General features: G+C 39.5%; 1 protein-coding gene across 9 annotated transcripts in view; it reads right to left on the bottom strand.

The window, feature by feature from the left end:
- The window catches only part of Grm7 (glutamate metabotropic receptor 7), a 920,878-nt gene that overhangs the window by 453,288 nt on the left and 450,350 nt on the right, over positions 1 to 17,240 (bottom strand). For all 9 annotated transcript variants that reach the window (XR_009591906.1, XR_009591904.1, XR_009591905.1 and 6 more), the window contains exon 4: positions 8,729 to 8,883. Coding sequence is in view for 3 of the 9 variants with exons in the window: in XM_060383884.1 (XP_060239867.1) it covers positions 8,729 to 8,883 (155 nt within the window). In the remaining 6 variants the exon portion in view is untranslated. The remainder of the gene's footprint in view (positions 1 to 8,728; positions 8,884 to 17,240) is intronic.

Below are 17,240 nucleotides of genomic sequence, written 5' to 3'. Positions count from 1 at the left end.
ACAAAACCAAGCCAGTCAGCATTGAGAATGGAGTAAGAGAGGGCTCATGGACCCCTATCAATAAATGAGAAGCTTTAGACAGTTGATGGCTTTGGAGAGGGAGAGTCAGTTTTCTTTAAGAGTGTGAGTCCTGATAGGTCTATCGTGTACCAGTAGATGTCCATTAGTGTATGTTCAGAACAAATTTGAGTCAATGGATTATTAAATTTACAAAAAAAAAAAAAAGGATATAAAGTTGGAGGCGTAGAGACATGGGGAGGACCAGAAGAGCGTTAAGGCAAAGAGTTGACAATACAGAATGCAGAAGGAATTAATAAAATATTGACTGAAAAATCTATTGCTTTATCCTTTAGATGATTATAGGACTGATGTCTCGAGCAGGGTGGAGTGGGATGGTTTAGGTCCTATCTGTATTGGGGCTGAGTGACTCTGAAGCCAGAGAATTTCAATCTATCAAGATGTTTTTGTTTCCAGGACACCCTTAATTCAATTTGGACAATTCTTCCTTTCAGTTTCGGTTTCTGTTATTGTTGCTGTTTTTGTTGAGATTGTGTTTTACTATGTAACTCAGTCTGAATTCAAACTATCTTTCTCCCTGTCTCAACCTCCCCAGAGCTAGAATCAGTTTCAGATTTTCAATTTTCCTGCCCTTCACACAATTTCTTACTTTTCTTCTCAACTGCTATAATTTTCTCACTTTTTTTCCTCACCACCCTCTATTTGAACAAAACCAAGAGGAGTATATATTCAACTTTCTTTCTGTTTAATGTATTACCTGTATTCTTAAAACTTCACTATTCACCACGAGTAGACAACATTCTCTCTTTTTCTCTCTTTCTTTCTCTTTATCTTACTTTAACAACACAATTCATAGTGATGAAATCTGTATGTCGCCCTTACACACAGAATCCAAGTAAACACATAGTACACATTTCAAAATATGAATAAGTGAAATGACTGTTAGTAAATGAGCCAATAGTATACTTTTTGTTAAGTTTTTGTAACATCTGAACACATTGAGATGACTTGAGATGTAAAATCAGCCTAATATGATATAGAATAGTGTTATTACTTCTCATGCACACCTTTGTAATTTTCAACATAAAGTAGCATATTCATTGACTCACATAATAATCTTTTATGATAAATCTTGCTTGTCAATTTGACTAGATCAGGATTATTTTAAGAGAGGTGGCTCTGGGTGGGTCTGTAGGAGCATTTTCTGGAAGGATGAACTGAGCTAGAAGATCCTCCCAAGGACAGGTTGCATTTTTCTACTGCAGCCCAGATAAGAGAAAGCCCAAAGAAATAAGTTGTTCCTTTGGTCTGTCTACCTTTGTCTCTTATTGGTGAATGCATCTACATTGTTATGTTGCTCCTGATGCTATTGCCACCATTCACTGCCATCAGATCTCAGCTGTCTATGCTTTCAAAGGCAAACTAGTGGCTCTCCAGGAACTAGGACTTCTGCATAATATTGAGACTATTAAGGCATTCAGTCTCCAAGATTGTGCTGCTATTGTGCTCTCAGTATTTCCACTGTGGACACAACCATTGCTCAACCAATTTAAAATCATCACATAAAGAAAACTAAAAGAAAATCCTTTTTATGATATACACTTATTTCCTTTGTATTTTTTCTCTAGAGAGCCCAAACTAAATATATTCACCTTTAAGGAATGAAATTGAACAGTTTTCCTGATAAAATATTTTCACATTTGTACTCTTCTCTGTCATTTTAGATGAGTGACTATATCTGGCTTATCACATGCTATAACTCAATAGTTATATTTCTGATTTATATTCTTTTGGAGCTTTCAAACCATCATTTAAAGAAGACTTTTATTAAAAAAGTGGCCATGCCAATGACCTTCCAGAATTTCTCTATTCTCCTATTAAATAAGTTATTGGTCAATAACCACACTCATTGCTTAAAAACATCAGGGATTAATGCAGAAGAGAGAACAAAAGAGTGTAAGAGCTAGAGGTAAATAATTAGAAGGAAATGGTGCCTGCTGCACCATTGGACTCACGGCTGTGACCATATACAGAAGATCTCAAGCCAGACCAAAACTACAACAAAGTAAAGAGAAATGGGCACAAAGACCCACCTGTAGTCAAGGAGTTATAGGAAACTAATAGCTGCTGAGAGAGGGGATATCAGCTATCTTCAAGAGTGTAGACCCTGATAGGTTAATGGCACTCCAATGAAAAGCCACACAACCAAGCATATGTGGATATCACAAATTGATTGGACTCCATTTGGGGAAAAGAGAGAAAAAAAAAGCCACAAAGTTGAGTGAGTAGGGAAGTGAAGTGGATCTCAAAGAAGCAGGGAGAAGATAGGCAAATACAGTCAAAACACATTATATTAAATTCTCAAGAAAATAAAAACAAACAAAGAGAACCAAAATAAAAATCAACAACAACAAAAAACAAGCACTGTGGACTGTGGTCCTGTCAAAATGTCTGTTGCTGCTGACATTTGTTATACCTTCTGTCATTGCACAAAGGTTTAGGCGACAATAGATGGATGAAGTCATCATAATGAAACTGGAATCAAGAGTAAAGACAATTTTGTGTAGACCTTCATAGCTTCAAACTTTCTGGTTTTATGAAAAAGCAAACATGTAGGAGCCATTCGAAGTTTCTTTGAAACAAGCCCTTCTTGTACTCACTTTCTTAGGGCTATTGCTTATGATAGAAGCAAACATGACACTGATCTAGGAAACATGGCAGCTACAATAGGAGGCTTCCAGTTTGCTTCAGAGCATCAGGGTACTTTGGAGGTGAAGCGCTAAAGGCAATGTGACCATGGTTTCCTTGGAAGACTTGTTGGGCTGCAGAGGTTGGCTCAGCATCCTAGGTAATGGGGCCACACACACGTAAGCAAATGAAGATGTGCCTGGGCTCTCCCGAAAACGCAGAGAAACTGAAAGTTATAGAACTTTCTTGACTGAAGAGCCAGAGGAGTACTGCCAAATGCTGATGAAATTCTCCAGATTTGTCATGAATATTGGGCAGCTAGCCCAGCCACAGCTGATCCTTCCATGGATTAGATCCTGTCACCATTAAATTGAAAGAAAGAGAAATAACATTCTTATCTAAAAAACACCCGGGTCTCCTTCTCTGTAAATGGAGAATGAATACAGAGGGAATACAAGAGTTGATTAAAGGCTGATGTCATAGAGGCAAGCACATTGGCACAAAGTAGGTTTTTATGAATACATACATATACATATACATACACATATACATATACATATTCATTGGTGCTTAGATAGTTCCACGTGGTTGTTAAAGTGCTTGTTATACAAGCAACAGGACCTAAGATTAGATCTCTAATGCTCAGGTGAAAGCCAGAAGTGATGGAGGCATGCACCTCAAATCCTAGAACTTTGCGAGGGAGACAAGTTGATTCCCAGAGATCTCCAGTTTTTCAGCTTACCTAAAACCAAGAGCTCTAGCTTTAGCAAGAGACTTTTCTTTTTTTTTCCTTTTCTTTTATTTTTATTAATTACAGTTTATTCAGTTTGTAGCCCAGCTGTAGCCCCCTTCCCCATCCTCTCCCAATCACATCCTCCCTCCCTTTTCTTATCCTATGTACTCCCCCCAGTCCAATGAAGGGGTAGGTCCTCCTCCCCTTCCATCTGACCGTAGTCTATCAGGTCTCATCAGGACTGGCTTCTTTGTCTTCCTCTGTGGATTGGTAAGACTGCTCCCCTCTCAGGTGGAGACTTCTTAAGAAATAAGGTAGAGAGGCAATCGAGGGCAATGCCATTCACACAGAGATGGATGCCTAGAATACCACACACACACACACACACACACACACAAAATCAGTGTCAATCAAAGGCTCAGGTGTTAGCAAAACACACTGAAAATATGGATCTCAAAGCTAAATATGTGGGTTACTTTTCTTTACGGCTTCACCAAAGATACTGGGGTATATGTGAATGTTGGCAACATACTGTAGTGCAGCACAATATGATATGGAGAATTTACCAAGGATGGGGCTGGTGGGAGGGACAAAAGCACACATAAGACGCTGCAGAATGGAAACCTTATTTGTCCATAAAGATATGTTGAGTTTAGATCATTCATAACTTTGGTTATGTTCAGAAGTGTGGCTGAACTCATTTCTCTCTCTCTCTCTCTCTCTCTCTCTCTCTCTCTCTCTCTCTCCCACCGCCTTTCTTAGCTGGTGCTTTGAATGCATAGCCTCAATTTTATTGTTCCAGCTGCTGTGAAAGTGAAATAGCCTCATTCTTTTTTTTTTTTTTTTTGTGATAACGCACAATGATATTATCCCTAGATAGAAGCTACGACACTTTCCTCATGGCATTGTGAAAATAGGCACATTTCTTTAGAGGGAGGCACAGAGACTTTTAGGATCTGTCACGGTTCTATCCTCTTGGAATGCCATGTTTAACAACATTTTTCTCTTCATTTTGTTGTCTTGAGACATATTTTTTTTTGCATGTGTTTGTTCCTCATGTGCATGCTTATGGGATCATACTGGTGTGTGAGCACGCATGCTTGTGTGAGTGGGTGTAAAATTCTGAAACTGATGCCAAGCACCTTTCTGAACTGGTGTCTATTTTTATTATTGGGGAAGGATCTTTTGCTAAACCTCCAGCACCTTGCTTTCCTGCAAGTTCTGAGATTACATCCATGAATGAGTGTTTAGCTTTCATGGGAGCTCTGGTCATCCCACATGTGTGGTAATTGCTTTATCCATTGAGCAATTTCTCCAACCCCTAAAAGATTTTATTTGGTGTTTTCCTTTTATTTTTAAGAAGTTCACAATGATGTTTTGGGTGTGATATCATAAATTTGTGTATCCCTATATATACAAAAATAATATTTCTTTCTTTCAAGTACTTATAAAACTCCACCAAAATAACAATATGCTAAAATGTACTGTCCATAGGGTTAGTAACCATGAAATATTGACATCAGTTCTATGTGGCATCTAGGGCTCAGGGAGAGAGGACTCAACTGAGGCTCTAGCATCTCTTACTCTTCCTGGCCCTAGACTCCACACCTCGTTCTCTATTCCACAAAGTCACCTGGGTGAGCATTTTAACCAACCTTCTTCACAGGTGACTCTATCCTCTGATACCATTCTTACCTTTAACATCTAGTATAGTACCCTTTCTAGACAGGACACTCTGTGAGGTAACTAACCCCAGCTTTTCTTTCAGGCATTTATGTGTCAGACCCTTTCATGGCCTGTGATTCCTCATCCATAAAGTCAGACAATAATTTCAATTTTGACTAACTTCCCATAGTTCTCAGGCAACAGGCTACATGCAAGAGGTCAAACGGTGTAAAGTCTAATGGAGGCTATTGTCAGAGACAAGTAAACAATCAATCTGAGACTGTGAGCACACAAGGTTTGCTCACCATATAAAGAACTGTTCTGAGATGATAGACATGCAAGGTCAGCTCACCATAGAAAGGATTGAAGTTCACTGTGGTGGCAAAGCATGGTAGCAGCAGAATGGTCACACAATATATCCAAAGGAAGAAGGTAAAGGAAGTCAAATGCTGATGCTCAGATCTTTCTTTTTTTATGCCCTCTGGGACAGCAGCTATAGGGTGGATGGAGCTACCTACATTCAGCATGTATCTTTACATCCATTAAAAAGATTAAAATCACTCACACATATGCACAGAGGCATGTATCCAACATGATTCCAAATCCGTCAAGTTGATCGTCAACATCAACTCTCACAGACAACTCAGGCTAGTGCACACCATATCCAGTGGAAAAACAACAAAATATTGCTCAGTGAAGTTTGTGTTCTCAGTGTCCCTCCTATTAGCCTCCTTTCTATTGCCATCCTAAGGCACCATGACTGAAGTAACTTATAGAAAAAAAGAGTTTATTTGAGGTTTATTTGAGGGTGAGTTCATGACTGCTGTTGGTGGGAAGCATGAAAGCAGGCAGGCATGCGGGCAGGCATGGTGCTAGAGCATGAGAGGGCACAACTTAACCCAAGAGCAGAAGGCAGAGAGCTAACTGGGAAAGGGTTGGGCTTTGGAAACCTTAATGCCTACCACTAGTGACACACTTCCTCCCCCAAGGCCATCTCTTCTAATTACTTCCAAACATCTCTACCCAACTGGGGACCGAGTCTTCAAATAGATAGGTCCTGGAGGGCATTTTCACTAAAACAGCCAGCCCCTCCCACAGGTCCAGACAGTAAAGCTTTGGTCCCCAGTAGTGTTGCTCTTAAAGTGACAAAAACAAAATGAAAACAAAATAAAACAAACAAACAAACAAACAAAAAAACAAAACCCCCAAACCTTTAATAAGTAAAGCCTAGAGGGAGGCTTGAAGATCACTATACGTTTCCCTGTAAAGAGCATTACAGGACACTGGGCACTTTTATCTTTCATTTGCCTACTCCCAAATATTATTCTTTGCCACATACTTTCGCCACAGTGTGCTCATTTTAGGTGCAGAAAAAGGAAATGATCAACCCTGGACTTGAACTTCTAAATCCATCAAACATAATAAACCTATTCTCTATATAAATTACCACAGGTATTTCTTTGTATCCCAGCTGTAGCCCCCTCTCCCTCTTTTCCCATGCCTCTTCCCCAGTCCACTGATAAGGGGAGGCCTTCCTCCCTGTCCATCTGACCCTAGCCTACCAGGTCTCATCAGGACTGGCTGCATTGTCTTCCTCTGTGGCCTGGTAAGGCTGCTGGCCCCACCCCAAACCCCACCAGTGAAGGAAAAGCAATGAACACAGAGAGCTGCTATACCAAATTAATATTCAAGGAAACACCTAAGGTTTAAGAGGAGTCAGTCAGCCAAATAGTATGATCATGGTGCGATGCCACAGGAAAAGAGAGTCTTCCCAGTGCCTTGTAAACAGAAAAATGTTGAGCAGAATGTGATGAGTTCAGTAAGATCAGGGTGTAGAATTGTTTCAAGAGTCATTGGGCAACTTCCTCATTGTGTCTGCCCCTTTGTTCTTCAGTCCCCATCTCTTATCACTGTCCACACAGTTAGAGCTCAGGCATCAAGTACTGCATAACCTACTGTAAGAATTCCTCCTGTAACCCATGGCAGCTATCCTGTGGCAGCTCAGTCTCCATGTGGGTTCCCTAGTAATGAGAACAGGGACTATCACTGACATGAACTCAGTGGCTGGCTCTTTGATCACCTTCCCTCCCCGGGGGGGCCGCCTTGCCAGGCCACAGAGGAAGGCAATACAGCCAGTCCTGAAGAGACCTGAAAGGCTAGGGTCAGATACAAGGGGAGGAGGACCACTCCTATCAGTGGACTTGGAGAAGGGCATGGAAGTAGATGAGGGAGGGAGGGTGGGATTGGGAGGAATGAGATTTCTCTCAATCACACATCTTAACTACAAGATAACATCCACTGAGCCTGTTTTACTTGCTGCCCATAGCACAGACCATTTTCTGTGTTCTGCTCTCATTAGCTTCTTTCTGACTGCTTCACTCAATCTGTGCATGCTGAGAGTCAGGATATGGGATCCCCATCTTCTATTTATTTGTAAGCACAGAACAAATGCACACGTTTTAGTGAAAAGGAGTAGAGACAGTTAATATCTTATCTGTTATCATTGCAGCACATCTGTGAATGCAGTGGCCTGTTTGTTAAGATAGGCGATCGGCTTTGGGCATATATTAAGGGAATAAATTAATTTGAAGCCTCCCAAGAAAAAGACAGAAGTGACTCATGGGATTGTTATCTCCTCAAAATAACACAGAAAACACCGGTGACAGATAGAGGCACAACCTGATTTGTTTCAAAAAATAAATAAATAAATAAATAAGAAATCTACACAGACTCTGTAACCTTCTGGGAGAATAATTAATTAGGTTGGATCAGAGAGAAAATAGAAAGAAGTGCAAATATTTGATCCCTTTGAGTAAGAGGACTGGGTTCAGCATGTCCTGCAAAGCATACTTGTAGAAACCTTTGGAGGAATGGTTTGCCAAAAAAGGAAACAGACAGCAGTTTATCAGCACAGGAGTTCATTTTCTTTAACCTAATATTTCCACCTGGACATAACTTTCTTTATATATTAAAGAAAAATTAATTGTAATTAATATATTTAGATTATGAGAACACTAAGAAAAATCATCATTTCCTATTAATTGCCCCCAAAGTCTTTTTAATAATAAAAGAAAGGAAAAAACGGCAGCAGGGGGATGGTAGGTTGCAGAAATGTAGGAAAGTACTGGAGTAGTGAACAAGAAATGGCTCAAGTGATGCTGGCATCTGCGGAGGGTCAGGGCTCTATAATCACAGCTTCTGGAAGGGATCAGGAGAGGTAACAAAATGTGATCCCCACAGTTGCCAAGCTAAGAAGCAAAGGGTAAATTACAAAGAGAAAATGTTCTCTCTAAAATTGCAGTGTTTCGGCACACACACTTGGACGTGTTATTGTTTCGGTTCTTAGTAATGGTGATGATCTCTCCTCAGAAAGCTCTTCAGAGTGAGAAAAGACTCTATGCTAATTGCAACATTACCGTGAGATAACTAATCTCTACAAAAGAAGATTGTCAACACAAGGAAGAGACCAGGTGCGTAGCTCCATTTGCGCCCCACAGCCCCGCCTGCTCTGTAAAACACAATCTATAAATCCTGCACAAACATGAAAATCCCCAAAGATTTTTGTTTTGGTCACCCAACGGAATGTAGCCCCCTCTTTACACTCACTGCTGACAACGCACATACCTTCCACGGTTGCCCTCTTAGGCTGGATGGTGATGGCTCCTTCTGCAATATCTTCATGCTGATGCAGTGGGTTGATTTTGGATCCCCAGCTGTCTGACCCGACCCAGAGAAAATGGCCTACTTGGTCAGCTCTTTTGGCCGCTGCAAGGATCTGCCTAAGGAAAGAAACACAGAAGAGCACAGAGGTATAAAAGCTGAACACAGACATGTGCAAAATCAAGTAAAGCCAAAAGAAGCTCTGCTACATCAAAACATAAGCAAGCAATCGCAAAAGATAGCATGGGGATTTTTATCTTGCATATGTAAAGAGGTTTATAAACCAATAACGAAGGTTTCAAAGCCCCTTTTTTTGTAAAATAAGTGAAAGATGTTAAAAGTCAAAAGGTACAAGGAGAGATAAACATGAAATAAGCTGGAGATGTGTATTCACATGTATTAGAAATTGTGAAAGCACCATTTAGAAAAAGATCCTAAATGGTTTTGTTTTGTTTTGTTTTTTTAATTGGCCAAATAGTGCCTTGTTTTACTTCATTTTGCAACTTTGGGTTTCAGGTGCAGAGATAAGACAATGGTAAGTATCATTTGTAGAAATAAATCATATCAATATAAATCATACTGCAGAAGTCGTTTATTAAAATAAACAGGATCCTACTTTCAACATAGAATTTCATTTTCTGTGTTTATAGAGGAACAAAGTCTGTAAATATCAAAGGCAACAAAAGAGAAAGTATGAAAAGGAAAAAAGCGTCAGTGAGAAAGTGATAACGGAATTTGGAAAAGAGGAGAAAAATGAGACATGTGCACATATTATCCAAACACAAAAGCACATACATGCACACTCACATCTACACACACATTCACACACATGTACTGGCACAACTTTCACGTACAGAAACCCCCAAACATACACACACATACACACACTCTTTCTCTCACACACATGCACACAGACACAATTCCCATCCCATAAATTTTCAACAATGACACATGTTCAGAACTAAAGAAATAAGGATGTCTTAAAGACAGAATATGAGAGTGAACACCCAGATCAAATTTTCTTTCTTCTAGAAAAAGCAGATTGGTAGTTTTTAATAAACTTATAGGAATTTGTTGTCTAATAGTTTCCACTACTAAGCATCAACAGGTAGAGGAGAAATGGTTGGATAAAGCAGGAGGAAGGAAGTGGAGAGGAATGACAGGTACCACTGAATTCAGTACTGAATGGTGTGACTACTTAAAGGAACTAAACATTTGCTTTTTAAGAAAAGTCATACAGGGAGGAAAATAATATTCTGGAAGGTTTTTGTTGTTGTTGTTTATCTACCTCAGATTTACATTTTTTTTAATTTTACTAATTACACTTTATTCATTTTGTATCCTCCCATAAGCTCCTCCCTCCTCCCCTCCCGATTCCACCCTCCCTCCCCTTTCTGCATGCATGCCACTCCCCAGCTCCCCACTCAGGGGGAGGTGATCAAAGAGCAGGCCAGTCGGATTATGTCAGAGGCAGTCCCTCTTCCCATTACTATGTAACCCACTTGGACACTGAACTGCCATGGGCTACATCTGTGCAGGGGTTCTAGGTTATCTCCATGAATAGTCCTTGGTTGGAGTATGAGTCTCTGGGAAGTTCCCTGTATTCAAATTTTCTTGTTTTGTTGCTCTCCTTGTGGAGACCCTGTCCTCTCCAGCTCTTAATATTTCCCACTTCTTATATAAAATTCCATTTACTCTGCCTAACAGCTGACCATCAGGTTCAGCATCTGCTTTGATAGTCTGTAGGGCAGAGGCTTTCAGAGGCCCTCTCTGGTAGGTTCCTAGTTTGTTTCCTGTTTTCTTCTTCTGGCTTTCAGAAGCCCTCTGTAGAAGGTTCCTAGGTTGTTTCCTGTTTTCTTCTTCTTCTGATATCCAGCCTCTTTGACTTTCAGGATGGGGATTGACCGTTTTAGTCAGGGTCCTCTCTCTTGCTTAGTTTCTTTAGATGCACAGATTTTAGTAGGTTTGTCCTATGTTGTATGTCTATATGAGTGAGTATATCAATCTGGTGCTTTCTCAGACAACTAGGAATAGCGCTTCCCCAAGATCCAGCCATACCACTCCTGGGCACATATCCAAAAGAGGCTCAAGTACACAAAAAGGACATTTGCTCAACCATGTTTGTAGCAGCTTTATTTGTAATAGCCAGAAGCTGGAAACAGCCCAGATGCCCCTCAACTGAAGAATGGATGCAGAAACTGTGCTACATCTATACAATGGAGTATTACTCAGCAATGAAAAATAAGGAAATCATGAAATTTGCAGGTAAATGGTGGGACCTGGAAAGTATCATCCTGAGTGAGTTGTCCCAGAAGTGATTTACAAGAAGAAATCATTTAATACAATAGCCAGTTCTCTACCTACTGATTCTTCTGTCAGATAGTAAGTCCATGTCTACAGCTGACTAGTGCCTATACCAAGTCCACAGATACAGAAGTCCCCAGTGGAAAAGGACACCAGCCTGGAATTGGGGAAGAAATGACACAGGAGAAAGTGAAAAATAACAAATTAATTTAGTTAAGATATAAAAGGATAACCAGTAGCAAGATATGGAAAGAAGTGAGAACATGAAAAAGAATGTGTATATTGAAAATGAAAAATTGCACTTTCTTTCGTGAAAGGAAAGTTAAAAAACAAGATCAAATCCTAAAAATGCTGTTAAAATAAATAAGACTACATACAGTTCACATTTCCTAATAAATATGCAGAAAAATAATTCTTTTAAATGCTATCTTTTAACTATTGTTAATAAGACATTTCCAGAGGGCATTTCTATAGTTTATTAATTATTACCCATTAACTGAGAAATTGAGAAGCATTCTGAATTAAGAAAGCTAAACTGCCATAAAATACGTAAACAAAACATGTTACAAAAGTAATTACTTTGGAAGTAATGAGCATATCCTACAAAGCAGAGAGAAACTCAGAAAAAAAAAAAACAGAAAAATCAGATTATTCACTGTTAATCAGAGAATTTTTACACATGCTCAGTGTACTTGTGATTTTTCTTTCCACTGGAGAGTTAGACTATCAGATGCTATACAAATAAAGAATTATCCAACTCATAAGGAATAAACACTGTTTGCTAAATCATTTCATGGGCAAACACTATTTTAATAAGTATGAGACATAATGTCTCATACTTATGTGCATAATGTCAACTATTAATTATAGGGTCAGAATAAGAACAGTTTTAGGCATCACACACATAAAATTTTCTTTTATAGAAAAGGATTTATTTGTCTATATTGATGAGTATACCTGCATAAGTTTTGATGCACCACATACGTGCAGATGCCCTCAGAGCCCAGAAGAGAGTGTCAGGTCTCCTAGAGCTGGAGTTACGGGCAGTTGTGAGCTGTGTGAGTGCATGCTGGGTTTACTGCAAGAGCAATCAGAGTTCTTAAACAATGAGCCATCTCTTCAGCCCTAAAATATGTTTTTCTTGAGCTTGCTCTTTTAAAGGAAGTTATTCAAGAATGTGTTCCAGCAATATATATGCATATATGTTGAATACAGTATATATTGCATATGTATATTATATAGACATATATACACATATATGTATATACATGCAGAACGAAAATCTTTTGGGAACAAGAAATAGTGGTCAGGGAGGAAGAGAGGCTACAAGAAGGAGAAATGTTAACAGCAATAGCAACTGGTCCCAGATTCTGTGTAAATGATGGAGTTCTCCGAAAGTTGTATCCAAAGAAATTCTGAGTCTGAGATTAGTGACTTATGAACCTGGAGGAAAAGGGATGTGTCTTTAATGTAAATGATCATGGGAAAATACTGAAAGCAACTAAATAAATAATAAAAACCAAATAAGACACTATCATATTAACTTTAGGTAAAACAAACAAATTACATCACAGCATCAAAAGAAAAATAAGTGCTCGATTCTGAAGAGGTAGGCATTTACATACGCATAATAAAGTAAACACTCATTTCCGTACAATAAAAATGTGGCACAGGGATGTGAGGACCTTAGAAGAGATTTATACAATTTCAATCATCTCAGATAGGAATGAGCAGACAATACGGGAAATCAATACTTCCTACATTGCCAGTCTGCCCATTATGCAGATAAGAGCAAAAAGCTTTTAGAGCTGAAATAACTGCCCAAGAGAACAGAGCCAGAGATTATGGAGAGGAGGATAAGAAGAAGATGCTCTAGAGTGTTGTAGTTATGGTTTGTAATTAAAGGGCTGATGAGATAGCTCAGTGGGCCTTTAAAGGTACTTGGCACTAAACCCGATGATTGTGAGTTCAGTTCTTGATGTCCACAAGACAGAAGGAGACAACTGACTCCCCGCAGGTTGTCTTTTGACCTCATGCTCATTCACTAATGTGTGCCTGTGCACACATACATAATAAATAATGTTAAAAATAAATAAATATATGGATATATTTTTCCTAAAATAAAATAATGTCAATATAATACACTTAGTTTGTGTATCAAAGGCTTTTATTCCTGTAAAACAGGAAAATTATGGTTTTTAAAACTATGAATAATTTTTCAGCTTATATATGATGAAAACTGGCCAATAGACACATGTGTATGCATGCATTTGTATGTGTGTGTGAAAATATGAATTTTTATTGTATTACACTTAGGAGCAAATGTTAATTTGCTGCTAAGGAGTGTGGAGAAGTGATAACATCTGACAGACGTGGAACGGTTAGAGAGAAGAGAAGAAAACAGCATGGGAATATGTAAACAAATGAGTACTTAATCAAAGCAGACAGTGGCTGAACTTTAATGTGAGTCTCACAAAAGGTACAGGTAAAGCCTGAGTACTCTCCATCCTGCAGAAGAAAACTTGAGTTCATTTATAATTTCCTTGCAAATATTAAACTGTGTCTGAACACAGAGGGTATAGGCTTTATAAAAGATTACTTTAATTATTACTTGTAATCATTTACTTTTTTCTTTTAATCTTTTCACAGATTTAGAGGATAATACAGAATCTTTTTTTTTATTAAAAAATCAACTGTTTCTTATTTTTCTTGGGGATTTGCAATGGGAACATGTTACTTTTATGTGCAGAGTAAAATTTGAAGACAGATTTTATTGTACCTTAAGATTCAAATTATCTATAGCCATGACTGATTTAGCATTTAGCTTCCCTTCAAAATTGAGATATTAATGCCATCTTATAGCTATTCTCAAAGTATTTGAAGTTAATGTTGCAAGAAATGTCAAAATTTTCCATCTCCAGTGTTCAGTTTTTGAAAAAAGAATCAACATTGTGGTGATTCTGTAATCTTTAGATGATTCTGCCTTCCTAGAGAGGGCTTGCAGAGAGAAAAGCAACTGTAGGTGGGGAATCTTAGACAAGCCAAAGACCTGAAACAGGGTGGGTTCCTGGGAGGATACGGGGGTGACTCTAGCTAGCCCAATGAAACCCCTGGTGGCAGGGGTCATGGAGACTGAAGAAGCCACCCTCTAACCAGACAGGACTTCTGGTGGAGAGAAGAGAACACCAACCCACCTACAAAAACTTTCATCCAGAATTTACCCTTCCTTCAGAATAGAGCAAATATCAAGGGAATTTGTAACCAATGCCTGGCCAAACCTGAGACCCACTCCATGGGAGAGAGCCAACCCCTGACACTACTGATGTCTCTCTACTGTGTCTGCAGATGGGAGCCTTGCATGAGTGTCCCGAGAGGCTTTGCCCAGCAATGGATCAAGACAGAAACTTAGACTCACAGCAAACATTAGACAGAGCATAGGGAGCCTTGAAGAGGAGTAAGTTGAGGGGGGTGTAGAATGATCCAGAGAGGACAGGAGCTCCACAAGAATAACAGTAGTTCCTACTAACCTGGTCCCAGAGGGGATTTTAGAGACTGAAGCACCAACCAAGAACCAAACATGGACTAGACCTAGACCCTCTGTGCATATGTACACAATGAGCCCCTTGGTCTCCATGTGGGCCCCCAGCAAGCAGATGGGGTCTGTCTCTGACCTGGTCTCTGTTGTATGCCTTTCAATCACTTCACCCTGTCATGTCTGCTTTGCCAGGACACTGTGAAAGAGGAAGTACCCAATACTGATGAGATTGGATTGCTGGGACAGGTCTGTGGGTTGGGATTGGGGGGTTCTCTCCTTTCCGGAGGGGCAAGGGGGGGAACAAAGGAAATGAGGGAGGGATGGGAGGAGAGGAGTGAGGGGGTTACAACTGAGATGCAAAGTGAATAACTAACTTTAAAAAAATGTTAAAAAAGAATACCTTCTTGAAGAAACATGAACTTGACTATCAATGTGCTCAGAAACCAAGATGCCAACACATAGATGTCAATAAACAATGACATTCAATGTAAACTTGAACTCCATTGTAAAAATAATATGCATACTTCATGAGTGAATTTGTACACTCTCTACCTAAAATATAAGCCACACAGGTCAAAAGTACAATCTTAATCATAAGGAACTGATTTTTAAAAACTCAACATAGACATACATTGCCAACATATGACATATGAGTAAATGTGAAAGGTAAGCAAGAGAGAGATAAATAAAATGGTTGACAAAATATTAATAGTATGAGAGGGGAAACTAGAGCCTCCCCAAAAAACAATATTGGAAACCAAAACCTCACAAGGAGCTAAAGTACAAAGGATCTAAGATAACCTGACAGTGGTACTAACAGCATCATCCAATGATCATTTTTCCAGAGAGGGCCCATATGTAAAAGAAAACGTGAGATAAAGACAAATACAGGGTTCATTAAAACAATGCCATGGGAAGAAGCACCCAGAACACGCTGGTACACTGTAATCAAGCGTCTAAATGGACAACTAAATATATAGCATATATCGCCCATAAAGGCTGGGGATGGGGGAGCCTTCATGTATATCATTAAACACTGAGCAATAACTTTAACATTCCATTCATTTATTCAATGGCGTTGGTTGAAAATGAGCTATTTTCATAGTATCAAAACAGATAGTAAGGATAAAAATACCACTCAAAAGTCATCTGGTCTAACGATGGATAGAAATAATGGACATTACAGATTTATCTGAACCATTCAACAGCAACAACAACCAACAACAAAACTTGACTCCACAGGTAGGAGCTAAAAATATAAAATATAACAAAAAGAATTTTCCAGAAATACTCTGGTCAGAGAAATCATCTTAAGAAGGAGAGAAGCCAATGTAGCTCATGCCTTAGTTGTACATAAAGGAATTAATGCTCAACTAAAAGGAAGCTTGATGGTGTTCAATCAGAGGATTGACCTCGTGCAGGAGCAAATTGATACCCTATGGCAAAACGCTCAACTTGGCTGTCAATGAAAATATGCTGGACTTTGAGTCACTAGCATATAACATGAGAATTTTTCCTGTGCTGCAAATCTGTCTAAACACTTGTCGAGCTATATTTTAGGTAATTGGACTGGAGAATTCGATACTACGATGGAGCAGCTGAGAGTGGCCATTGTCACAGTAAATTCTACCAGAGTGGACGCAGGACTAGCCACAGGATTATCATCATGGATTGCTGCAGCCATGAATCATCTGAAGGAATGGGCGGGCATGGGAGCGTTAGCAGGCCTTCTGGTGTTGGTCTCCTTGGTTTGCCTGTGGTATATATGCAAGATTAGAGTCTCACAACAGTGTGATGCAGCCATGATCATTCAGGCCTTTACAGCCATTGAAGCAGGACATTCTCCCCAAGCATGGTTGGATACCATAAAAAGCTAAAATGTTACGCTCAGGATGCGAGGCTAAGCACTGCACTCAGGGTCAGCTGCTTTCAACCCAGAGAAGAGCAAGTCTGATTGCATGTGGGTTGATGCCCCAGGTCCCGCCTCTGAGAAAAAGGTATCGGATGGGTCTGATGCTCTTTGGGTGGATGACACCTAAATGAACATCAGTACAAAGTCCCAATTTATTTCTAATATCAGAGATCAGACCTCTACTCTTGCCTGATGCGTCCAAAACAAAAAGGGGGAACTGTAGAGAGCTGCGGAATGCTATGCCTTAAAGATGGAGCTGGTTTCCTTCTTCCACCTTCCCGATGGTGAGTGCTCTCTGTCACAAACAACTCCACATTTGGCTAAGGCTGAGGATCTGGCTTGCTTCCATGTATGTGGACCTATCTGCATTGCCCACGTGGCACGCCTGGGTTGGCTACCCAGAGGCTATTTAAGCTGTGGGCTGGCTTTCCTCAGGGTCAGATGATTGTTCATGGTTCCTGAATAAACTGCATTGAAAAAAAATAAATAAATAACATAAAAGGAATGAATAAAAAGGGGCTGAAGAAAAAAAAAAAAAAGGAGAGAACAGAAACAACCTCCGCTCCAGCAGTGCCTTCAAGTTGAATTGCTTAGAAGGTAATTGGATTAGGAAGCCCTCTCATAGGACAGTTTAAAAAGACTTTCATTTTACTGATGGAAGAACTGAGATGCCAAGAAAATGGGAGCCCGGGGAAGAAACCGCTTCAAGGAGAGAGAGAGAGTGT

Source organism: Meriones unguiculatus, chromosome 5 (genome assembly GCF_030254825.1).
Source record: "Meriones unguiculatus strain TT.TT164.6M chromosome 5, Bangor_MerUng_6.1, whole genome shotgun sequence".
Lineage (NCBI taxonomy): Eukaryota > Metazoa > Chordata > Mammalia > Rodentia > Muridae > Meriones > Meriones unguiculatus.
Note: the sequence above shows the minus strand (reverse complement) of the source record. Positions and strands in the feature narration are given on the sequence as shown.